At 38.6% G+C, this 27,754-nt stretch overlaps 1 protein-coding gene across 1 annotated transcript in view; it reads left to right on the forward strand.

Moving 5' to 3' along the window:
* LOC131401968 (zinc finger protein 705A-like) overlaps positions 1-26,966 on the forward strand; it is a 58,377-nt gene extending 31,411 nt beyond the window's left edge. Inside the window, exons 2-6 of the mRNA XM_058537004.1 lie at positions 24,008-24,134; positions 24,840-24,935; positions 26,169-26,372; positions 26,457-26,783; positions 26,902-26,966. Of these exons, the coding sequence (XP_058392987.1) occupies positions 24,008-24,134; positions 24,840-24,935; positions 26,169-26,372; positions 26,457-26,783; positions 26,902-26,966 (819 nt within the window). The remainder of the gene's footprint in view (positions 1-24,007; positions 24,135-24,839; positions 24,936-26,168; positions 26,373-26,456; positions 26,784-26,901) is intronic.
* Positions 26,967-27,754: the final 788 nt, after the last annotated feature.

The following is a 27,754-nucleotide window of genomic DNA, read 5'->3' on the forward strand; positions in this document are numbered from 1 at the left end:
ACCCTGGGAGTAAATGCTTATATTCTAAAAGGTATATGGTGACCCAGAGAATATGGGGTAAGAAAGTCCTATAAACCTGGCTCCTTCTAGGTAATGGCCAGGGGTAGGAGCACAGCAGTTCCCAGATCACTAACGTCCGAGACTTTCCTAGATTTGCAAGGTCTTGAGTGTGACCATGGGCAAGATTCCCCCCTGGTCCTTAGACTCCCAGTAAGTGATGTGAAGTATCTCCAAATGCCATGAGAATTCCACACAAGTTATGCACCAGTTTGTTCATCACAATGTTATTCATAGTCACCTCAAAGTAAAAACAAACAGGTTTACGTCAATAGAAGTGATAAACAATCTGTGGTAATTCATTCCATGGTGGACTATTTGGTAATAGAAAAGAATGCATGACACATAGACACAACATCTTTATGCTGATTGTAGAAAACCATACCCAACAGGGTACATACCGTGTGTTTTAACTATTATGACGTTCTAGGGCAAGAAAAATTCATCCATGGTGATAAAAATCAGAAGGGTGGTTGTCTTTGTTGTTGTAGATGTGGCGATTGACTGGGAAGGGGCACAAGGGTATGTTGTGGAGGGAAGGATAATGTGCTGCATCTTCACATGAGTTTGGGTGAATAGGTACATTTGTCTGTTAAACTCATCACTTAAGATATGTGTAAATTTTGTGTAAAATGTAAAATATTAAGTAGAAATATAAATTGTAAGTAAAATACATAAGCTATAATAATATTGATCTCTAATAATATCATACTGAATTATTTAAGGCAATGTTTACTGATATCTGTAACTTTCTTTGATACGGATAAAGAATAAGGTGGCTTGATGGGAGGAACATGGAGAGATGAGTAAATATGTACACAGCAAGTACATCCAAATGATGATGATTGAATCAATGTTGTGGGGATACAAGAGTTAAATGTAAACTCATTTATTTTTCCATTGTTTTTGAAAGTTTTCATAATTAAATATTGGGGAAAAACCCCCGAATCATGGAGGCCCTTCCCATTCTGATGATTTATAGATACCCATTAAAAGAGATATAGAGAGTGACGTCAGCATCATGGCGGAGTGAGCTTTCCCGTGAACTCTTCCCCCGACAAGATACAAAAAAAGCAACAGTCACAGACCAACAACGGAATCCCAGACAGTGAAAAGCTAGAGTGGAGGGATCCACACTGCCGCACATCTGAGAGCGGAACGCGCCGGGCCCGGGAGGAAGTGTGGAGAGGTAAGGAGAACTCCTCTCCCTCCCCATCAGATCAGCAATCCCAGTCTGCGTGGCTCCCAGAGAGGGGGGAGGGGCGGCCCTCGGCGGGGAAACCACGGCTCTTCGCACTCTCTCAGCCAGTGGGAAAGTCCCGCACAGAGGACTCAGAGGAGCCACAGGGCTACCATCAACATCTGAGCACCCCAGAGAGCAGATAAAGAGGGGCAAATGAGAAGCCTCCCACGTCAGGGACCCAGAGGGCAAAAGAGAGAGCTCCCCCCTTCCCGCAAACCGGACTCTGCAGCTCAACCGACCAGACCAGACCTAGCGATCCACGGCAGACCAGACCAAGTGATCCGTGACAGACCAGACCAAGGGATCTGCGACAGACCTGATCAAACAACTGGACCCGTGGATCGCAGCGGGAAAAACAAAACAAAACTGCAGATAGCAGCAGAAAAACCGAGGCAGAGTGCAGGGGGCTTAGACTACACAGCCCTTTACCACCAGACAGTGGCGGCAGGTGGAAATTGCAACCAGAGATTTCCAGGATGAGGAAAAACAAAACCAACACAGGAACCACAATGCAAAAATATATGAAATCACCAGACCAGAAACAAAATGACAAGCACCCAGAAATCAACCCCGAAGACACAGAAATCCATAAACTAAATGACAGAGATTTCAAAATAGCTATCATCAAAACACTCAACGAAACACGAGACAACACAGACAAACAATTCAATGAGATGAGGAATTTCTTCACAAAAGAGATTGAAATCATAAAGAAAAACCAATCAGTGCTGATGGAGATGAAGAACACAATGGAGGAGATAAAGGAGAATCTGGAATCTTTAAAGAACAGAGCTGACAATATGGAGGAAAGAATTAGTACTTTAGAGGATAGGAATACAGATATACTCCAGATGGAAGAAGAGAGAGTACTAAGACTAAAAAGAAATGAAGAAAGACTCCGAGAAATATCTGACTCTATTAGAAAATGTAACATAAGAATTATAGGTATTCCTGAGGGAGAGGAGAGGGAAAGAGGAACAGAGAGCCTATTCAAGGAAATAATAACTGAGAATTTCCCAAATCTGGGGAAGGAGCAGGAAATACCAGTAAGCGAAGCCAACAGGACACCTATATATATTAACAGACAAAGGCCTTCACCATGACACCTAGTGGTAAGGCTAGCCAGGGTCAACGACAAAGAAACCATATTAAGGGCAGCTAGACAAAAACAAAAAATAACATACAAAGGAACTCCCATCAGGCTCTCAGTGGATTTCTCAACAGAAAGTTTACAGGCTAGAAGAGACTGGAATGATATATTCAAAATACTGAAAGACAAAAACTTTCAGCCAAGAATACTCTATCTAGCAAAAATATCCTTCAAATATGATGGAGAAATAGTAACACTCCCAGATAAACAAAACCTAAGGGAGTTCATGGCCACGAGACCCCCACTGCAAGAAATACTCAAGAAGGCCCTCAGGCCTGAAAAAAAGAAGAGAAAGGGAACACAAAGCTTGGAGGAAGGAGAAAAGTAGGTAGACAAACTCAGAAAAATAGTAGATCTTTACCGGAATAGGTTAGCAACCACTTAAATACTAAATTAAAAGATCAAAGGAAGAAATTCACCAAAAATAAATTTAACCTCATCACTGTAAACACACAGCCACAACACAAGATAGAATAAGGTAGAACAAGAACAACTTAGAAGGGGAAGAGGAAAGTGACAGAATTGACTTAGTATAAGGAAATAGGAGGCCGTCAGATAATGGACTATCTCATACACAAGATTTTCTGCCCAAACCTCAAGGTAAGCACTAAACAAATAATCAAAGCAAAACCACATATGATAAACAAAGAGAAAACTAGAAGATTCATAAGACAGAACAACCAAACTGAATTGGCAGTCCAAAACAAATGGGACAAGAAACAAAGGAAATGCAAAAGAACCAGAAATTAGGTGACAAAACAGCAACATTAAGCCCACATATATCAATAATTACCCTAAACGTAAATGGATTGAACTCTCCAATCAAAAGATACAGAGTGGCAGGATGGATTAAAAAGCAAGACGCAACAATATGCTGTCTTCAGGAAACACATCTTAGCACTAAAGACAAGCACAGGTTCAGAGTGAAAGGATGGAAGACAATACTCCAAGCTAATGGCGAACAAAAGAAAGCAGGTGTTGTCATACTCATATCAGACAAAGTAGACTTCAAGATAAAACAGGTTAAGAAAGACAAAGAAGGGAAATATATATTGATAAAAGGGACACTACATCAAGAAGACATATCACTTATAAATATATATGCACCCAACATAGGAGGACCAATGTACATAAAGCAACTATTAACAAACCTAAAAGAAAAAATCAACAACAACACAATAATAGTAGGGGACCTTAACACCCCATTTACAGCAATGGATAGATCATTCAGACAAAAAGTTAATAAAGAAATAGTAGACTTAAATGAAAAACTGGACGAGATGCACCTAGTAGACATATACAGAGCACTCCATCCAAAAACAGCTGACTACACATTCCTCTCAAGCGCGCATGGAACTTTCTCTAGGATAGACCATATGTTGGGAAACAAAGCAAGCCTCAATAAATTTAAGAAGATTGAAATCATAACAAGCAACTTTTCAGACCATAAGGCTATGAAACTGGAAATGAACCATGAAAAAAAAACTGGGAAAGTGACAAAAATGTGGAGATTAAACAACATGCTACTGAACAACCAATGGATCATTGATGAAATTAAAGGGGAAATCAAAAACTATCAGGAAACAAACGAAAATGATAACATGCCATCTCAAACCATATGGGATGCAGCAAAAGCGGTCCTGAGAGGGAAACTCATAGCGATACAAGCCCACCTTAACAAACAAGAAAAAGCCCTAATAGGCAACCTTAAATTACACCTAACAGAACTAGAAAAAGAAGAACAAACAAAGCCCAAAGCCAGCAGAAGGAGAGAAATAATAAAAATCAGTGCAGAAATAAATGATATTGAGACCAAAAAAACAGTAGAAAGGATTAATGAAACAAAGAGTTGGTTCTTCGAGAAGATAAACAAAATCGACAAACCCTTAGCCAGGCTTACTAAGAAAAAAAGAGAAAAGGCTCAAGTAAATAAAATTAGAAATGAAAGAGGAGAAATTACAACGGATACCATGGAAACACAGAGGATTATAAGAGAATACTATGAGAAATTATATGCCAACAAATTGGACAATCTAGAAGAAATGGATACATTCTTAGACTTATACAACCTCCCAAAATTGAACCAAGAAGAAATGGAGAATCTGAATAGACCAATAACAAGTAAAGAGATTGAAATAGTAATCAAAAACCTGTCAAAAATAAAAGTCCAGGACCAGATGGCTTCTCCAGTGAATTTTACCCAATATTCAAAGAAGATTTAATACCCATCCTTCTGAAACTATTCCAAAAAATAGAGGAAGATGGAACGCTTTCTAAATCATTCTATGAGGCCAACATCACCCTGATACCAAAACCAGACAAAGACAATACAAAGAAAGAAAATTACAGGCCAATATCGTTGATGAACATTGATGAAAAAATCCTCAACCAAATATTGGCAAACCGAGTAAACAATACATTAAAAAGATCATACAACATGATCAAGTGGGATTTATACCAGGGACGCAGGTATGGTTCAACATCCGCAAATCAATCAACGTGATACATCACATCAACAAAACGAAGAATAAAAACCACATGATCATCTCAATAGACGCAGAGAAGGCATTTGACAAGATACAACATCCATTTAGGATAAAAACTCTCAATAAAATGGGAATAGAAGGAAAGTACCTCAACATAATAAAGGCCATATATGACAAACCCACAGCCAACATCATACTCAATGGGGAAAGACTGAAAGCCTTCCCTCTGAGAACAGGAACGAGGCAGGGCTGCCCACTCTCACCACTCCTGTTCAACATAGTACTGGAGGTTTTGGCCAAAGAAATTAGGCAAGAAAAAGGAATAAAAGGAATCCAAATAGGTAACAAACAAGTGAAACTCTCACTATTTGCAGATGACATGATTGTATATATAGAAAACCCTAAAGAATCTGTTGGAAAACTATTAGAAACAATGAACAACTACAGCAAAGTTGCAGGGTACAAAATCAATCTACAAAAATCAGTTGCATTTCTATATGCTAATAATGAACTAACAGAAAGAGAGCTCAAAAAGATAATACCATTTACAATTGCATCAACAAGAATCAGATACCTAGGAATAAATCTTACCAAGGAGGTGAAGGACCTATACAATGAGAACTACAAGACATTATTGAGGGAAATCCATGATGACATAAAGAAATGGAAAGATATCCTATGCACGTGGATTGGAAGAATAAACATAGTTAAAATGTCTATATTACCTAAAGCAATCTACAGATTCAATGCAATCCCAATCAGAATCCCAATGACATTCTTCACAGAAATAGAAAAAAGAATACTAAAATTTATATGGGGCCACAAAAGACCCCGAATAGCTAAAGAAATCCTAAAGAAAAAGAACAAAGCAGGAGGCATCACAATCCCTGACTTCAAAACATACTACAAAGCAATAGTAATCAAAACAGCATGGTACTGGTACAAAAACAGACACACAGATCAATGGAACAGAATTGAAAGCCCAGAAATAAAACCACACATATATGGACAGCTAATTTTCGACAAAGGTGCTAAGAACATGCAATGGAGAAAGGAAAGTCTCTTCAATAAATAGTGTTGGGAAAACTGGACAGCCACATGCAAAAGAATGAAAGTGGACCATGTGCTATCCCCATTCACAAAAATTAACTCAAAATGGATCAAAGACGTGAAGGTGAGACCTGAAACTATAAAACTCATAGAAGAAAATATAGGCAACACACTATTTGACATTGGTTTTAAAGGATTCTTTTCGGATGACATGCCTACCCAGACTAGGGAAACTAAAGAAAAAATAAACAAGTGGGACTTTATCAGATTAAAGAGCTTTTATAAGACAAATGAAACCAGAATCAAGATGAACAGACAACCAACCAGCTGGGAGAGAATATTTGCAAAACATACATCTGACAAGGGGTTGATCTCCATAATATATAAAGAACGCACACAACCGAACAACAAAAAAACAAACAACCCGATCAAAAAATGGGCAGAGGAAATGAAGAGACACTTCTCCAAGGAAGATATACAGATGGCCAATAGGCACATGAAAAGATGCTCAACATCACTAATCATCAGGGAAATGCAAATCAAAACAACACTAAGATACCACCTCACGCCCGTTAGAATGGCTATAATCACCAAGACAAAAAACAACAATTGTTGGAGAGGATGTGGAGAAACAGGAACTCTCATACACAGCTGGTGGGAATGCAAATTGGTGCAACCTCTATGGAAAACGGTGTGGAGATTCCTCAAAGAATTAAAAATAGAGATGCCCTATGATCCAGCCATCCCACTACTGGGAATCTATCCAACGCACCTGAAATCAACAATCCAAAGAGGCTTATGCACCCCTATGTTCATTGCAGCATTATTCACCATAGCCAAGAAGTGGAAGCAACCTATGTGTCCCTCGACTGACGATTGGATTAAGAAAATGTGGTATATATATACAATGGAATACTACTCAGCCATCAAAAAAGACAAAATCGTCCCATTTGCAACAACACGGATGAGCCTGGAGCATATTATGTTAAGTGAAATAAGCCAGAAAGGGAAAGACAAACACTGTATGATCTCACTCATATGTGGAATATAAACCAACACATGGACAGAGAAAACTGGACTGTGGTTACCAGGGGCAGTGGGGGTGGGGGGTGGGCATAAGGGGTGAAGGGAGTCATATATATGGTGATGGACAAACAAAAATGTACAACCCAAAATTTCACAATGTTAGAAACCATTAAAACATCAATAAAAAAATAAAAATAAAAAATAAAAAAAAGAGAGAGATATAAAAGTTCAGGGCAGCTGGATTTTTCAGAAGTGAAAATCCACTTAAGAGAATGAAGCATACAATAAAGAACCATTCCTGGGTCTCAATTCTTTAGGAAATGCTTGAAAATCTCCTGCCCTTAGTCTACCTGCCCTACCAGCTGCCTGCACGAAGGAAGGTATTCCTTACACAGATTAGAGGGCAGCCACAGAGCAGAGGAACATGGATATGCCACTATGAAGGACACATTACTCTTGAGTATGACTGACCAGAGTGATTATTATCACCCCAGGAGGAGACTGGCTTTGTGCTGGTTCCACTCCATGAATAAATGGTTAGTGTTGGACTCATGCTTATTCACACTTCAGTGAAAGAAATGTACTATATAGGGTTGTCAGTAGTAAGTATGGCTTCCTCTCTCTTCCTCTTGCAGTTTCTGAATCTTTGATGATGTCACCCAACAGGACTCTGAGTTTTTTTCCAAAGATTTATCTACATTTTCCTTTCTGACTTGTGCTACATGCAGTGAGCACTTGTTCCACTACAGCTTTCTCAGTTATTCAACCAGCCTGTGCCACTCCATCCAGTGTCAGGCCCTGGAAGCCAGGCGTCTATCCTGCCCCCCACCCCCTCTGCCTGCCTGGCAAATCCCAGCTGAGGCTCCGGGCGCATCACAATGAGGCATCTTTAATGTCATGCGAGTCCCCACCCACGTGATTGCATTGGGAATTCCTCCTCTGGTGCCCCCTGCCTGCCTCGAGCTGAGGAGACCCAGCGAACCCCAAATCCTCCTTTGTCCATTCCGCTATCTGCTCTGTCCAGTTTGGAGATGTCTCTAGTTCATTGGTAAGTCACTTTAGGCTCAGATGACTTTTCCAAGGTCACAATACCAGCTGGAAGAGAGATGCCGCAAACCTACGTTTGATCTCATGGTTCAGAGAGCAGCAGGAGTCACAGAAGTCTGGCAGGAAGCTGTTTAACCTGGTGGTGCTCAGATCCCTGACCCCGCCCCTCTGAAGCTTCCCCCCCTCATTTCCAGCCCTCTCTGACTCACTTCCTGTTGCCTGCTGAAGCCAAGGCCCCTGTCTCCTAGAGTGGTTGGGCCCCTCTCAAACTTTGGTCCCGTTTGCAGGTACCTGCATATTCCCAATCTTACTTAGGAATGAATGGACCAGGTCATTAACTATTCAATCCAAGTTAAAACAGCATTGGATGCAAAATAACGTCATCAACATAATTTGCCAGCAATCTGGAATGCTTTATTTAGTTCCTTATTCTTTTTTCATTTTTCAGAAATTAGACAAATTATTTTTCCAGGTTTATTGAGATGATGATTGTATACATTAAAGCTGTGGAATGTGATGATTTGATACACAGGTACACGGGGAAATGCTCACCACAGTCAAGTGAATTAACACATCCCACTCCTCATATCCCCTCACATCACCTTTGTGTGTGTGGTGTGGTGACAGCGCTTTGGATGCACTGCTCTCTCAAATTTCAGGTATGTGAATAGAATGTCTCTTACTGTAATTGACAATAAATAAATAAATTGCTAGGCGAAATATGATGAAATTAAGAAATGCATGTATTTATGGATTGAGGGATTCAACCACAAAGATTAAGAAATGAATAGAAAAACAGATGCCTGAAACACTGTACATTCTTCTACCAAGGACAATGCTTTCAGGCAAACTTCATGCCTTTCAAGACAGAGAAACAGATAAGGAGCCCACAGTGTTTGCTGCTCTTCCACACTGTGCTGCAAACACTGCCAGGGCACTGACACATGAGGAATGATGGCATTGTGCACTCTTGGTAAGAAAACCCCAAACTATATGGTATTGACCTGTGATATGATTGTCTACATAGCACATCCTGGCAAAATCATAGGAAAACTTTGAATTAATAGCTGCTTTCAACAAAATTGTCAAACTCCCAATTGGAACTACCAAACTATGTAGCATTCTTGTATAGTTTCCATCAATTAAAATAGAATTTAGAAGTATTACTGACAATACTCCTCCTTCCTGAAATAATAGATCCATATATTAGATCTAGGAAAACCTTTGTAGAGTTTTATGAAAACATATTTTTCAAAGAAGTGTATCTTCAGGCAGTACAGATGGAAACATGAAGTGTGCTACCTTTAGGGGTTAGCAGCCAGGAAACACCTCTTCGTGTCAAAAATACAATTAAGCCCACAAACAGCTAGTTACCTTCTGTGAGTCTCCCTCAAAGTAATGAACGTCCTATTATTTAAGGATGCTGAACACAGGCGTTCATATTGACATCATCACAGGAGGCAGGGGAAGGATACAAACATATTAGCCAAGCACTGAGCAAATGGTGAAATAATTTGAAGTTCACTTTTGCATAAAAACAATAGATAAATTTAAAGAATGAATTATGTCTCAGGCAGAACACTCATAGAGCATTCTGACTTGTGAGTTTTTTCATTATGTATTGTGGTAAGATACATGTGACATAAAATTAACAATCTTACTGTTTATGTTCACGGTTCAGTGGTATAAGTCCCTTCATATTGTTTTGCTACCATCACCATCGTCCATCTCCAGAACTCTTTTCATTTTCCTAAACTGCAACATTAAACCATAACTCTCCATTCTCCCTCCCCTATACCCTGGCAACCACCACTGTACTTTCTATCTCTATGAATTTGACTACTCTAGGTATCTTATGTAAGTTGAATCATACAGTATTGGTCCTTCTGTGGCTGGCTTATTTCTCTTAGAATGTATTCCAGTCTCACCCATGTTTGTAGCATGTGTCTCAATTTCCTTCCTTTTCAAGGCTGGAAAATATTCCATTGTAAACACAGACCACATTTTGCTTATCAATTTTTCTCTAGTCTATGATTTTAAGCAACATAATATACATTGAAGTTTCTAAAAGTTTTGGAGGTTTGTTAAATGATTGAAGACTGGAGCTCTCTCCCTATGTGCATGATAACAAATTGTTTTCCTGGATGGAACAGAGAGAGAAAAGGCAACAGAAGAGGAGGAGGAAATCCAGCATCTCTACTGAAAGACACCATTTTGTCAAAGAAATCATACTAGATGGGCAGAAATTTTTTCTAAAAGATGAAGTTGACAAACGAAGCCCTCCCCTGAGCTCCCATATCATTATAGACCTGCCAATACCCCTGCCATGGACATGCAATATCTCAGGAGGATCATCTGAGGAACAGACTCCAACTCCTACAGTGGGGACATGGGAAAAAGTGTGTGAAGATATATCTGTTCTTGAATCCTCCATAATCAACTTCAGGAACACTGACCCACATTGTGAAGAAAGACTGCTTACTGTTGCGTGGCATCAACAACAAAAGTAATGCGTGATAGGAAATGTACTAATAAAAATGATGAATTATGATAGTAATCATGATCATGACGATATTAATTCTACTAACATTAAAATTGAAAATAATAATTACTAAGGAGATTAGGGTACAGAATCCCCTAAGTGATTGACAAGAAACTCTATTGGGCTGTAAGGGGTAGATGGAATTAGAGCCGTTGGTGTGGATATCTTACGTAAAGCAACAAATGAACTACAGGAGAGTAAAGAAAACAGGCTGGAGTAGGGTCTTGGACAACCTTGGAATTGTGTGAAAATCCCTTGAGGACAGGCCTGTGGGGCAGAGGGAGTGGGACCCTGAGCTGGTCCTGCTTGCAGCAGGACAACACCAGATTTCAGGATTTGGCCATGCTCCCACGCAAGCAAGGCAGGATTTCATGTCCCCATCTGGCAAGAAAAAGCCCAGTCTAGGATGGACGTGTGAGCCACCATCACTATCTCAGCTCTCACTGCCAGGCATCCATTCTGCATCTTTTCTACTACAACCCTTGAGCTCCAGACTTCTCAGTTCACATCTCCACCATCACTTAGGATATTTGCAGAGGATCCCATGAGCCTGTGTGGTAGGAGGGTGTCACCCTTGGTGCTCACATACCAGCATGGAGGACAGAGACTTCAGAGTGGTTCCCAGGCTCCTTGTAAGACTTAGAAATTTTCGTGATTGCACAAGATGAGAGTGCACAGTCTCTGTGACTCTGAGTCCAGCACCAGCCTTTCAATATTTCCAGAATCTCAGCAAAGCCTAACATATCCTCCCTGGGCCTTGTTTTTGGCACTGGCAATTCTGGGGCTCCTGAACTCACATAGACAATTTTGCATCAGCTCTTCTGCGTGAGGACTCCTCCTTATACCATGAGCAGTCTTGGACTCTTGGATGACTTAGAAAATTTTGCAGTTGCTCTGGCAGAAAGATCCAACTCTCTGTGCCTTCCAGTGTTGCACAAGCCTATCCTGGGCACCTGAGGGGACTTAAAAGATTTTCAGAGTCTCAGGCCTAAGAAGCCATCCCTGCACCTCCATTTTAGCTATGGTGGTTCCAGGGCTCCTGAATGGATATAGGAAATCCTGTGGATGTTCACATGGGCATAGACATAATCTCCTATCTTTCCAAGAAGGAAAGACTGGTTCCAGGGCCTCCGATTAGACTAAAATAATTTTGTGGTGGTTTGGTTGGTGTAAGGACAACTTCCCTGGGCGTCTAAGCTGGAAAATGCAGTTGGTGAGAACGGCAGAGGAATTTAAATTTTAACAGAGGCATATGCATGCAAAGGATATGGTCCCAGAGGCTCCCGTGGCATCAAGGGTTTGTCCTGCTTCTGGAGGCCAATTTGGAGTATTTCAAGATGCTCTACAGAAGAACAAATACCATGTGGTAGAGGAGGAATCACTTGTCTATAGAGAAATAATACTTAATGCTGCATATCTAAAACCACAAAAATAATTCATAATAAAAAAGGTACTAATGAAAATAACGATGAATAACAGCAATAGTGATCATAATGATGATCATTATGATGGAGTTATAATTTTTATATTAATGACAATGATAAACCTAAAGAGATGTGAGTACAGAAGACAGCTTTCCCACTGTGAATGACAAGGTAACAATATCAGTTTTCATGTGGTGATGGGAGTTGGCGTTCTAGATTTAACAGGGAAATACGTTCCATGAGGGCAAGCCTATCAGCAGGAAGGAAAAACAATCCAACCCAGTGGAGGGCAAGAGGAATTTGAGAACTCATGAGCCAATGAGAAAAGGAGAGGCTATGAGAAAAGGTGGAGGGACCACCATAAGACATCCACCGGCTTTAAGGAGGAAGGACAGCTAGCTGACAGGGTGCAGCTACGTGCAAGGAAGGCAGCTACGTGTCCTGATCCACACCTGGTGCACAGAAGCACCACTTAGTGCAAACACTTAGCCCCCAGTGTCATGTCACCTGTCTCATATACTGCCTGCATTGCTACCATCTGCACTAGCCAGGCCCACAAAGTTCAGACATCTAGATTTGCCTCTTTGGGCCAGAGCTTTGTAGGATATCATCCTCACTACTCTCTGATCTGCAGGGTGTGACATAGGAGGGCAGATCCACCCTAGGGCTCCCTGGAGGACTTTGTCAGCACATGCTGGGATTGACTCAGTGCAAAGAGCCCCCTGCCGCAAGGTGACACACTCCCCAGAGTGTCTGGCATGTAATGATTGATAGAGGTAGGACCACTTTGGTTCAATTTAGGACAAATATAATGGGTCATGCTGGTTCTATGGCAAACTGTGGGGTCGGAGGATGCTGTAAGGCTGCATTGCAGCTAGACTTCTCCCTCAGCATGTGTTCCTTCCTCCCCATCCTATCCAAAGAAGTTCATCTCAAGATCACTCCCTAATAAACATCCAGCACAGTAAACTCCATCTCTTCTGTTCTCTGGGACCTAAGACCATGACAACAGTGAAAAGATTCCAGGGAAAATAGGACTCATGAGCAGTAGGAATGAAATTCTGCTGAAGTTGAAAACAACATATACACCGATGACAACTCATGAGATTTTTTTGTTGGTTAGATCATTAGTGTTGTCAGCAATGATGAGATGCATGAATTAACGGGGAAAAATTCAGATTGGTGTGGGATGAGAAGAAATATTGGTGAATGGACTCTACCGTCAACTTGGATTTAAAAGGAGAGGAGAGGGGGAAACTGGCAATTAGAGGAGTTCAAAGTCTTTTGTTTCTTTGTATTTTTTCAATTCACATTTCAGGTTGAGTGATACTATAACATTTTAAAGGCTGAGAGGAAGGATCAGAATGAGAGGCAGTAGTTTATTTTAAAGTGTATATGTTTTAAATTATAACTTCCAATTCATGATATGGCAGGAGAGAATAGGAACTGAACACAAACCTAGAAATTAATGACCTAGCTGAGATTAAAGGTAATTCCTTTCCTGTTATGTGGAAGGTGGTATAAACAATGAATGAACATGCAGAAATACTTTACATCTAGTGGTTGAACGTATCTACATCCAGAATTATCAATTTCATTTGTTAAATAGTTTACAAACCATCTGATAAATATGAGAGAAAAGATGAGTCTGTGGAGATTGGATGGTGATAGCAAAGATTTGAAATAATCTTTAATGAGCATGGGAGAAGGAATTGACATGCATGACCTAATAGGATAGCCAAGTATTTTTAGAAAAATAACCAAAATGTCCTCAGATACAATGGAACCCTTACTATTTCCCATGGTTTAATGATTTCCTCTTGGGGAAAAGAATTTTAAGCCAGAAGAGCCTATTTCAACAACCGTAAGAATTCCATTCAAATGCATATATCAATTGTGAAAGACATACAAGTGGAATAATTTACTATGTAGTAATACTTTTTTTTTATTTCACCACTAACCGAGTATAAATTTGCCTTTCCATTTTCTATGAATAGTAAATAAATTCTTAACATTTTATTGAAAGTACCATAGGATCACTACCCTAACAATCAAGCTATCGATCCCAGAAATATATCTTATTTTGTCAATCATAATTTATATTTCAAATCTTCATATTTGTTCATCTTTAATTTCATTTTATTTATTATTTTATTGAGGTCAGATTGGCTTAGAATGTTGTGTAAATTTCAGGTGCAAATTATTATAAATTAGTTTCCATGGAGACTTTATCATGTTCACCACCAACAGTCTAGTTTTTATTCATCAACATACAAAGGTGTCCCTTTACCCCTTTGGGCCTCCCTCCAACTACTTCCCTTCTGGTAATCATCAATCTTTTTTCATTATCTATGTGTTTGTTTGTTTGTTTATCTTGCACATAGCAGCGAAATGCTATGGTATGTGTCTTTGTCTGTCTGACTAATTTGCTTACCATAACAGCCTCAAAGTCCATCTATATTGTCACAAGTGGCATAATTTTGTCTTTTTCTATGGCTGTGTGGTATTCTATTGTGTATCTATACATACCACATCTTCTTTATCCATTTATCCGTCTATGGACACTTGGGTTGCTTCCAAGTCTTGGCTATTGTGAATAATGCTGGAACATAGTGGTTGAAAGGATATGAACAGACATTTTTCAAAAAAAGATACACAGATGGCCAACAGGCACATGAAAAGACGCTCAACATCTCTAATTATCAGGGAAATGCAAATTAAAACTGCAATGAGATATCACCTCACTCCCATCAGAGTGGCTATAATCAACAAGACAAGAAATAAGACGTGTTGGAGAGGATGTGGAGAAAAGGAAACCCTCATAAACTGCTGGAGGCAATGCAAAAAAGGTAGAGCCACCATGGAAAATAGTATGGAGATTTCTCAAATATTTAAAAATAGAAATACTGTATGATCCAGCTATTCCACTACTGGGTGTTTATCCGATGAACATGAAATAACTAATTCAAAAAGATATATGCACCGGTATGCTCATCAGAGCATTTTTCATCTTATTTTTAAGTCCATTTTTCCTCCAGTTAATTCCAGCTTCATGCCCATAGAATCCCATTTAGTCTGGTGTTCTGATTTATTTCCAAGACATAAAATGTTTCTTGGAACAAAGAATGCACTAAAATGTATTTATGAATGAGCAAAGGAATGAATGAATCTTACTAATATCCCTTCACAATGTCATTACAGCTTTGCTCTCCAACTTGGTGTGAGGGTTATGACTTTGTATTAGTCTAGAAAATCTAATCAAATTGAACAGGGTGTGTCCCACCAACTGAAGCCCTGACTGGCATCTATCCAATCAGGGTGTGTCCCTGGAATGTAGCCTTGATTAAGTTTATTAACTGTTTTCCCTATATAAAGGGAAGTCAAACAGAGGATGGACTCATTTGCCCAGAGTAGAAGACACTGCAGAGTTCACAACACTGGAAGAAGAGGAATTGGCGCCCTGTCTGTAGAACTTGCCTCCGAATCTATTTGGCTTCACCATCTCCTCCAATATCGGGTTCTGGTGAGTTCTCCACACAGTGAAATATGAGCTGGCCCCATTCCCTTAAAATTACAGTCCTACCTGTCTTTAGACGTTAGTCATATCAAAGCAGCTCCTTAGGATCTTTAAATTTCCTTGTGTCCACATTTATTTCACCACTCTCATTTCCTGGTTTTGACTATCTGTCTCCTTTTTTCAGTTTTGACTTGGATTTAGTTATTTTATCTGTTTACTCAAAGATCCCAGATCTGAGCTGTTCAGTACAATAACCATCAGCCACATGTGGCTAAAAAAAATAAATTAATGAAATAAAAAAGCCATACCTCAGATACTCAGTAGTGCTAACCAAATTTCAAGTATTTTCTAATAACACGTGTCTGGCAGTTACTGTATTGTACAATGCAGATATAGAGCATTTTCTTCATTTTGGAAAGTTCAGTGGCATGTTGATCTATATCTTAAAGTTTTATCATTTTTTGCTGTTATAAATGCTTCACTTTCTGCTTTTCTGAATTAATTTTCTTGTATGAGTTTCATCAAATGATACTCTTCATTTTATTTCTTAACCATCTTGAGATAGGAGCTCATATTTATTTTATTCATTAAAAAGTTAATATATATTGAAAACTAATAATTTCCTTTGACTGTTGTTTAAGCTTTGTTCCATTTGTACTTATACATAATGTTACTGTATTCAAGTGTTAGCATTTTTCATAATGTACTTTGACAATATTTGTGTCAATATTTAAAAGATATATTTCCCCTTACTTTTCAGTTGACAGATTGTGTCTTCTACGGTTGTCACTATTTTCTGGTTTAATTTCATTGTTTGTAGGGCTGTTCCATATTCCTTTTTTTAAAAAACTAAGAAATTTTCCTCCCTCATAGTATACAATCCATTTGTATGCAGGATCAATTATGCAACTTAAAAGTAGATCTTCTGCTTCAGGGTATTGTGCTTTCATTATAAAATTCTAGAATAATTGTGAACTTAATTAGAATTACACCATTCCTGAATTGCTTTGGATATATTGGAGGTTGAAAATCATGAAAAGTTGAGCTTTCAACTGTGATACAATCTGAGATGATATATTTTTCCAATTTCACTATTAATTTGAAGTACGTTTGTTTTGGTTTCATACTTTCTTCATGTTTAAATCTATTTTCCTGGACTAGATGCTTGTTCTTTGCTATCCTGTCTGTACATTTATCGAATGTAAGAGGCAAAAAGGTAAAACTCTTTCAGTTATGTCAACTGCTATATCCTTAGCACCTGGAATAGTGCCTAGCCAATCATTAGTGTGGAAATCGGAGAGACCTCACTTAGTGACATGACTTTTGCCAACTGTCATTCTGAATTGAAAGGAAAAGAACAGGCAAGTGAGTGTATATAGATATTCTGGTGATTTTATGGACAGATGTTTGAGAACACGGTTTTGGTGTGGGGAAACAAAGGTCCCTAAAGCTGCAACCCAGAAATAAATAAGTGTGTCCAAATAACCCTGGAATGGCTGAAAAATAATTCTGCCTCTAAGTGGTAAGCAATGTTGTTAATATTAAGATGATATTTAAGAAGTAGAATGTCTCCTTCCAGGCAGCTCTTTAAGAGAACTGGAGGAAGAGCCTAAGTTGTGCCACCACCCACCCTGAGGTCGCCAGAGACCTAAGTCACTACTCTTGCTTTAGGGAGGGGTTGGTCAATATATTTTGCATAAATTAATGAATAATTTAGGACCATTGAATACATTTTGTTAGTCCTTCTAAAGATTGCTTGTCTAGGTATGATTTTTGAAATGCATTTAATCCATTTCCTGAGATAGTTTCTAATCACTCCACACTGGAGTCCATCATAAAACAGCTTTGCTTTGACTTCCATCTCATAATGCACCCTTTTCTGTCCCCGGCACAGTCTCTCTGTGATCAGTTAAGTTATTGTTTCATTTATGAGTTATCCTTACAAACAAGTCTTCTCTAAATCCATCTCTAGTTGTGATATTTGATGAAAAGTATACTTGGTTATAAACCAGGATCACAGCTGGTTTCCCTGAGGGCTTTGTAGGAATTCTCCAATATCTCAGTTTGTTGAGTGAAATAGTTTCATATTTTCCTTGAGTTTGTATAATGACCTTCCAATAATTCTTGATCTTTGAATATAGACTCCATGGAGGAGTTTTGCTAATTTTTGAAGTTTCATATGTTTTTTTTTCCAAATGTTTAACAGATTTGAACAAACGCTAAAATTATGCTTTCATATATTTTATTATTTCTTTAATGAACTAAATAATAAAATTAATTTTATACCATTTCCTTTGTTATATATACTGGCAACACTGATTTTGTTGGCTCCAGACGTCTCTTTGTTAGCTTTCAATTTATCTGTAATCCTTTCAAAAGATTTTTCTTTTTTTTTGGTGAGGAAGACCAGCCCTGAGATAACATCCAATGCCAATCCTCCTCATGTTGCTGAGGAAGACTGGCCCTGGGCTAACATCTGTGCCCATCTTCCTCTTCTTTATATGGTACACCGCCCCAGCGTGGCCTGACAAGCAGTGTGTTGGTGCACGCTGGGGATCTGAACCTGCACCCCCGGCTGCTGAAGCAGAGCATGTGCACTTAACCACTACGCCACCATGGCGGCCCCTCAAAAGTTTTTTTCTTAATTTTTCCTTCTGCTCATTTTAAAGCCTGTCATCCAAAGATATGCGTGATATCTGAGCAGCATCTATTCCCTTCTTTCATCTCCCAAAACGGCCTCTTCTCTTAAACGATTTCATTTTACTCTTGGAAGCTCAGAGCTCTGCCAAGTCATTTTTCTTCCTTCTCTTGTCTTCCTAGCACTTACTGTCATTCTTTTGTCTTAAAATATCTCACCTTCATTCTTGTAATTCTGATTTCAAGTCTATTTAAATAAGGCTTTTAATAATTGGGAGTCAGTTCATTTCTAAACTTATAGGATAATTTAAGTGATGTTCCTCTGCTCAAAGGCAAAGATTCTTTGAATATAGATCATCAATTACTTTTTCATTCCAACCTATTTTACTTCAGCTTTTTTAATAGTTGTTGCATTAGTTATTTTTTTTCAAGTCATTATCATTCAGGTTAATTCTCTTTAAATAGCAGAAATTCACGGAAATATTTTGGGGATAATTACGTGCCAGTGTTGTGCTATAGCAGGATATGTGTCTGTCTCAAAATATTGGCTATTAAACAGAGGATATGCCAAGAGTTTGAGGGATCTGGTCAGGATTCTCCATAATCTAAGAAAGATCAGCTCTTGAGGGGCTGCTTTTGTGCCCCAGTTCTGACCCGTTAAGTGACCGACTCTGGCACTACTCCTGGGAAGCATGTGTGTAGCACAGGGATGCCTGGTACATTCTTTCTTTCTATCCATAGGGCTGCTCTGTTGCACGTGCCTAGGGGTTCCCTCGATGTCAAATAGGAATTTCCATATTCCTAACGTTCTATAAAAGAAAAATTCTAGAAGTAGAAAACAATGTTCCATTTGACTCTGAATTTGCCATGAAGTCAAAACCAAATATATTCTCATGGTCAGTTTTTGCTTAGGTTTCCTGGATCTTCCTTCTCGCCTTGGATACTCTTATGTGCTCTGGCTAATTCAATCACTAAATACAACTCATTGAGTGTCTCTTGGACATTAAGTGTGCTCCTGGACACTGGATGCATGTGTGCCATTAGCAAATTCTTACATTTATCCAGAGCTTCTCTTTTACATCTGATTGCATCTGATAATTGCACTTTCAATTTTATTGTGAAGCAGGAGCTTGAGAGAAAATATCTTCAGAGGAGATTTCTGTTTCAAGATAGGCCAGACAATGAGGGGATTGATCGTGAATATATACAGAGATTTCCCTTAAAATATACTCAATTTAAATCAATAATGTAGTTCCTGCAAAAAAAGGAGAGAGGGTGATTCAAAAGTAGAGATTGCCAGGGGTAGCATGACTTTTGAGTTTAATCGGAGAAAATAAGTAACCACTGGATATGAATATCTGAATATTTGGAGATATTATAGCGATAAACTAAATTATTTTGTCATATTATGTAATTCATCTGTAATTCAAGGGCTGAACTGTGTGGCCTGCAAATTCTTGTCTTGTAGACTTTACCCCAAGGACATCAGAATATAACTTTATCTGGAGATAGGTACATTAGAGTGGAAGTAATTGATAAAGAGGTAATTAAGGGAAGACTCTAATTTAATATGACTGATGCTCTTACTAGAAGAGGAAATTAGGGCACAGGCACATAGAGAATGTAGAGAAAAGAGAGCCGTCTACAAGCCAAAGAGAGAGGTCTCAGAAAAAAACAACCCCACACATACCTTGACCTAAGGCTTGTAGCCTCCAGAATGATAAGAAAATAAATTTCTGTTGTTTAAGCCATCTAGTCACTGGTACTGGAAGAGTGACTTTTTTTTCCAGCAGAATATAATGCAATTAATAGATGTAATTGAAACCCATTTGGAATGATGATCCTGTGTTGAGACTGGGATGCACGTCTTCCCCATGTGCTGTCAGCTGCAGTCTTGGAAGAGGCAGCTGCCATGGGGCCTTGAGCTCATGTGACAAATAGTCCAAGGGATAAAAAACAGGTTGGTCTTTGAAATGCTTGTTGAAATGAGTAATTTAGATGAAACTGGGCAAAAATATGAATAAAGATTATGATGTTTAGGAGGTGGGGTCAATAGTCTCGAGATTCCCATGTGGTAGAGAACCTGGGCGGAAGGAGTGATTTTGTGAAAATGCAAGAAGAAAAAGACATTGTAATAACACGGTGCTTCTGAATACTCACGTTAGAGTTACTATTCCAGGTAACACATAGGTGTGCTGTTTCACCCTAAAGGAATTTGAGCACAGGAGACAGGCTGATCAAAATGAAATGACAGCTGTTCCGTTTTCTAGATGTGTGACTTAGTAATATTACTAAAGTTTTTGGAACCTCTGCTTATGTCATTTGTTATATTGGAAAATAAACTATAATTAACATGATTATGGTGGGGATTAAATGAGCAAATATATGTAAATCTGCAAATAAACAATCACACAATACAAATTTAACTTTTTTTTTTTTTCCTGAACCAAAGGTACAGACTGGTGAGTTAACGATCCCTCTGTTTATGGTGCATTTTTGTGATTTTTCCATGAAATATGTTTATTTTTTATTTATATGATAGTGGAGAAATTATAGTTGTTGAATGTTCCTCTCTCTCTCACAGTGTGTGTGTGTGTGTGTGTGTGTGTAGATTTGCATGTACATATACATATATGTACGTGTCTCTACATAATGAAAATGATTGAGGTTGCAGCTAAAGAAGATTAATAAAGAACAGGATTTGGAGGATTTCAGCTACTACTTGACTAAACTATCAGATGGAGCAGCTAGATTGTCTCCTAAATCCTAGCCCTTCCATATTATCTGAGCATCTTTGACCTAGAGGACTGAGATAAACATGACAGTAACATGATGACTCACGTGCTCCTGCTACTTTCTGATGCAGGGGATTTTAAGGACTGGACTCGTGAGACCGATGCCATTAATCCCTACAAATGGAATAAGTTTTGAATTGATTAACTCCATCATAAAATAGATTCTTAGTTGCTTGATGTCCAAGTCCGTGGGGGACAGATCTAAAAGTCAGGGTTGAGGGAGAAGAGGAAGAGTGAGGCTCTAGAGGGCTGCTGTGGATGTTGGAGGACCATTGCTAGTGCATAAGGCGAGAATAATGAAATCTGAGAAATTTCACAATGTATACCTTTAGGTTCTACATGTGCGATGAGTCAGGGATCATGATGCTTTGGAATCAGGGAGGGAATTGAACAAGTCTGGATGTCATAAGTTTTTTTAAAATACAAAACACAATGCTTATCATGCTCTTATTTGTAATATATCTGTATTTTGACTTTCTTTATTATCAATCACAGCTATAGCCTTCTTAACATTTGACCCTGGGAGAGAAGAATCCTCTGCATATTATTCTTAGAGTGAACCACTTGTTTCAGTTTGTTGGGCTGGGGGGTCATACCCAGGTGAACGTTTGGGGCTTCCTGACAGGTGGGGCTGGACATTGTGCACAGGACTGTGGTCTCATGGCTTCTTTCTGTATTCTCAGATTTGCCTGCTTAGTGCTTGGACTGTCTGTGAGTGAAAACCAAGATAAAGACACCTGGAAACTGAAATATTGACAATGCAGCCACTTGTGAGTAAAGAATGCCTCTTTCTACAGAAATTACATCCCTGGTTCCATTAGATGAGCAAGTAATTCCTATCGGCATGGACGTTCTAAGAGCAATCAGGTGTCCCTCAGGCATATGAGTTCCAATGAAGTTTGCCCAGGACTTGAGATGATTATCCTGGGTCAGGGCCTCATCAATAACTAATCTCCTTCCTAACATTACACATGTTTATGATAGCCTCCATGAAGCTTGTGTATTTATAGAAGAGACAAGAGAAGTTTGCTTTCTTTTCACAAGCCCAAGTCCTCATTGTCAAATAATTAACCCATTAACTCGGTTTAAGGATGTAATGGGCTTAGGATGGTGGTGATTGCAAGTGATGGAGTTGAGTGAGAAGCAGAACATTTACAGTCATTAGGGAGGCAGATGTTTCAGCAAGTGAGTGTAATAAATCCAATGTTACAAGACCTGGTGTGAGGGTTGTTCAGTGGTGAGAGGAGCGGGAGAGAGGTATAGAAGGAATGAGCAATTATGTTATTTTTTCACAATTTTTTTATTGATGATTTAATGGTTTCTAAATTTTCGGTTGTATATTTTTGTTTGTCCATCACCATATATATGACTTCCTTCACCTCTTGTGCCCACCCCCCACCCCCACTGACCCTGGTAACCACAGTCCAGTTTTCTCTGTCCATGTGTTGGTTTATATTCCACATATGAGTGAAATCATACAGTGTTTGTCTTTCTCTTTCTGGCTTATTTCACTTAACATAATACGCTCCAGGCCCATCCATGTTGTTGCAAATGGGACGATTTTGTCTTTTTTTATGGCTGAGTAGTATTCCATTGTATATATATACCACATTTTCTTAACCCAATCGTCAGTCGAGGGACACTTAGGTTGCTTCCACTTCTTGGCTATGGTGAATAATGCTGCAATGAACATAGGGGTGCATAAGCCTCTTTGGATTGTTGATTTCAGGTGCGTTGGATAGATTCCCAGTAGTGGGATGGCTGGATCATAGGGCATCTCTATTTTTAATTCTTTGAGGAATCTCCATACCGTTTTCCATAGAGGCTGCACCAATTTGCATTCCCACCGGCTGTGTATGAGGGTTCCTGTTTCTCCACATCCTCTCCAACAATTGTTGTTTTTTGTCTTGGTGATTATAGCCATTCTAACGGGGGTGAGGTGGTATCTTAGTGTTGTTTTGATTTGCATTTCCCTGATGATTAGTGATGTTGAGCATCTTTTCATGTGCCTATTGGCCATCTGTATATCTTCCTTGGAGAAGTGTCTCTTCATTTCCTCTGCCCATTTTTTGATTGAGTTGTTTGTTTTTTTGTTGTTCAGTTGTGTGAGTTCTTTATATATCATGGAGATCAACCCCTTGTCAGATGTATGTTTAGCAAATATTCTCTCCCTGCTAGTTGGTTGTCTGTTCATCTTGATTCTGGTTTCATTTGTCTTATAAAAGCTCTTTAATCTGATAAAGTCCCACTTGTTTATTTTTTCTTTAGTTTCCCTAGTCTGGGTAGGCATGTCATCTGAAAGATTCCTTTAAAACCAATGTCAAATAGTGTGTTGCCTATACATTCTTCTATGAGTTTTATACTTTCAGGTCTCACCTTCAGGTCTTTGATCCATTTTGAGTTAATTTTTGTGAATGGCGATAGCACATGATCCACTTTCATTCTTTGCATGTGGCTGTCCAGTTTTCCCAATACCATTTATTGAAGAGACTTTCCTTTCTCCATTGCATGTTCTTAGGACCTTTGTCGAAAATTAGCTGTCCGTATACGTGTGGTTTTATTTCTGGGCTTTCAATTCTGTTCCATTGATCTGTGTGTCTGTTTTTGTACCAGTACCATGCTGTTTTGATTGCTATTGCTTTATAGTATGTTTTGAAGTCAGGGATTGTGATGCCTCCTGCTTTGTTCTCTTTTTTAGGATTTTATGAATTTCAAGTGAATATTTCATAATCATCTGTCTGGAAGTCCCAAAAAATACGTTGTTGAAACACTTCCACATTGATTACAACACATGTCATGTGATATTCCCTTACAATAAAATATTATGAAGTCAGAGTATGTAGGTCTCTGTGAATATATCTGAAAGTTGCATATCAGCTCAGCAGTGACAGTAAACTGAGTGGAACCCCTAGCACAGATTGATCTTTCTATACACTCAGCTTCCCATCATTTCTTCTGTGCTGTCATCTCAACCCTCTGACCCTGGACATTGGTAGGGATTGCTCTATCTAAACCAGTATATCGATGTTATAGGAATCAGTGACGTTTGAAGATATAGCTGTAGACTTCACCAAGGAAGAGTGGGTCCTGCTGGACACATCCCAGAGAAAGCTGTACAGAGATGTGATGCTGGAAAGTATCAATCATCTGGTCTCCGTGGGTGAGTCTGTCGACATGTATTTGTGTATGTGTCCATTCATTCACTCATTGAACAAGCATCTAGAACAGCTTCTCCATACCCCATTCCTATCACTGCCATGAATCTTTCATAACCTGCATAAATACTTAAAAGAAAGATGTTTCTATACACTTTACTTTTTGTCACCACACTAGAATATAATTTTGCCCACAAATTAATGCTTTTCTTGCTACTCAGTCGCCAACACTCAGAACAGAACTAGGAATTCAATGACTATTTTAATGCATAAGTAATTGTTTAAATATTTTTAAAATAATTATTCTGTTCTAGTCTCTACATGGAGGCTTGGGAACAGAGTAGTGAAAACAGTATAATTTTGATTATTCTTGTAAAGGTTATGTTTATTGCATGCTGTTTGAAAATATATTCAACATACTGGTAAGACATTTAATCTCTTCCATTTTGAAAAGACAGGATTGTGCATTCTTTCTTTAAACTTGGGTATGGGCACCAGCATCTAGCATTCCCCCCGGTTTTCGCTGTAAGTCTGGATTTCTTCCAGGTCCAGTGTGGGGCCTTCAGTGTTTTCTCTGTTGAATATGTTGTTTCAAGGACTGACCTTCAATCATCTCTTTATTCTTCCTCAGTAGCCTGCACTAGACTTGATGACAGCAAATGTTAATTAGCACAGATCTCACAATCCACATATTTTTTTCCCACAAACAGGCTATCAGATATTCAAATCAGATGTGCTTTTCCAATTGGTGCAAGGAAAAGAGCTGTGGAGTCAAGGAAGTGGATTTCTCCAACACCAGAGTCCAGGTAAGCATCAGGGACTTGTGCTTCAATGCAGAGGCCTTGGTCATTGAGTTAATACATCCCTGGAAATACCATCTGAAGATGTTGTGAAGTGAGTGATATATTCCGAAATGTCAGTGAGGACACTGGGGCAAAATTCCTCATATTATTATCATTCCTTGCATATACCAATCACACTTCATGTCTTCCTGCCATTTTCTTTCCCTTTAGGGAGAAGGATATTTGTGTAATTACTGTAGTTAAACTTTAACATAGTGATTCTTGTCCTGATCTACCCATTTAAAAATATTCCCACCATTTGCTGACCCAACATCTCATAGTCACATACTGGTTTTCATGTTTCAATCTTTATTTTTTTCTTCTAATTGACAACATCCTTTAAAATGTTTCTACTACCTAGAGTATTTCTTTATTTGACACATTTCTCCACCTAATTGCCATTTTTTGAAACATACTGAAATGAACCTTGGTATTTTTCTATATTTTCATTCCCCTAATGCCATTCTAAAATATTACATTTTTTTCAATTACTTTAGGAAGGAGAAATCCCCTTAAAAATCAAGAAATTATGTCAATGAAACATAACAGCATGAAGAAATTATCTCTCACCATGCCAATGTTAAGTTTCATGGGTGTGAACTCTAGTCATCTAAATTAAAGACCTTCCAATGAGATGAGTTAGTAAATGGGCAGAATCTCCTAATGTAATTAAGGTGGGATTAAGCACATTCTAGGCAAAATGTTTTGGATAGTTTAAAATCAGTTAAGAAATTAACATGACTTCAAAGTAATGACTTGAAATCTAAAAAAAAAAAGAAACACAATTGCATGAACACTGCTCATTATCTAAGCTTTGAAACATATTGAAGTCTTATTTTCTCTTTTGTAGTATACCAACTACAGAGGTGTCAGATTAAATTCGAAGACTTCAATATGTTAATCTGACACCTCTGTAGTTGGTATACTACAAAAGACAAAATATTTTTCCCTCCTGGAGAGTAACACAACATGCATATGCAATAATATTGGAAATACTTCATCAAGAGATTATTACTGACTGATATTCTAGTATTTATATGTAGAAAAATGAATGTATGGATATAGGTGGGCAAACCATTAATAAACTTTTATCTCCTTCCCCAAAGCATGTATCTCATACTCAAGTGGATACCATTGAATGTATTGATGTGGTTGATAAATTTACTCATAGATCTTCATTGCCTCTACACTTGTGAGTTCAAATGAGAAAGAAACCTCCTCTCAGCAAACACTGTGCAAAATCACTTCATGATCAGTCATCCCTTTATCAAATTCACACTAGCGATGTGTCATGTGAATGTAATCTATGTGGGAAAGCCTTTAGTAATTTCTTTAGCCTTAGACGACACAAGATGATTCACAGTGGAGAGAAACCATATAAATGTCATCTATGTGGGAATGGTTTTTTGCAAAATTCTGACCTTAGAAACCACATTCGAATCCACACTGGAGAGAAACCATATAAATGTCATCTGTGTGGGAAAGTCTTCAGTCAAAGCTCGTACCTTAGACAACATGAGAAAACTCACACAGGAGAGAAGCCATATGAATGCCATGTATGTGAGAAAGCTTTCAGCCAAAGTTCTTACTTTAGGAAACATGAGAGAATTCATCCTGCAGAGAAACGTTATGAATGCCCTCAGTGTGGGAAAGTCTTTAGTCAAAGCTCTGGCCTTAGCCAGCACAAGAGAATCCACACAGGAGAGAAACCACATATATGTCTTCTATGTGGGAAAGACTTCTGTCAAAGTTCTGAACTTAGACGGCATAACAGAACACACTCAGGAGAAAAACCATATGAGTGTCATCAGTGTGGGAACGCCTTCAGTCAATATTTTAATCTTAGGCGACATGAGAGAACCCACACTGGAGAGCAACCATATGAATGCCAGCTATGTGGGAAATTCTTCAGTCATCGTTCTTCCCTTAGACGACACGAGGAAACCCAACATTGAAGAGGAAATCATGAATGGCTTCAGTGTGGAAGAAACATGAATCATAGCTTTAACATTTAAACAAACCAAAGGACTCACACAGTAAAGAAACACTCTGTGTAATCAATATGGAAGAGTCTTCAGTCATCATACTCCTTAAAAAAGATATGCATTTTCATATGGAATTGGATCCATATATATGGCATTAATGTGGAAAAGCCTTTAGTCACGGGCCTGACTTTAGATAACACGGCAGAACTCACACTCAATATAATGATATACATGTTCTCAGCAACAACTCTAAACGTTCAGTGGATTATGCATAGAAGAACCCCTAGTTGTTTGTTAATTATTATTGTTAAACATGAGCAAACTCCACATGGGATAACTCCTAGGTCTGTAATCATTGTGAACAAATATTCCACCAACTACCAGGTATGGTGTGGACAAGAAAACTCAGTGAAGGAATAAATGCTAAAACAGGCAATAAGATGAAGTTTCTTGAGGAATACCAAAGGATCTTGTGTAATACTAAATAATTCTTACAAATAATTATTAGTGGAGAAATTATTCAATGTAATATAATAAGAAATATTTGATTGATAGAACAGTACTTGTGGTATAGTGTGGATTCAGACTGTGCCAAACGGTCTGTGTCATGAGTGAACGAAGCCTTCAGTGATCACTTATTACTTAGTCAACATTAACATATTCTTACTGAGGAAATAGCAATCCAAAAATCCAAGTGGATAAAACTACAGGTAGAGTTCTTATCCCAAAAAAATGTGTGTGTGTGTGTGTGTGTCTGTGTGGTGGGGAAACCTCTCAAAGAATCCTTTAACACACAAG

This window comes from Diceros bicornis (assembly GCF_020826845.1).
Source record: "Diceros bicornis minor isolate mBicDic1 chromosome 29 unlocalized genomic scaffold, mDicBic1.mat.cur SUPER_29_unloc_2, whole genome shotgun sequence".
In the NCBI taxonomy this organism is placed as follows: domain Eukaryota; kingdom Metazoa; phylum Chordata; class Mammalia; order Perissodactyla; family Rhinocerotidae; genus Diceros; species Diceros bicornis.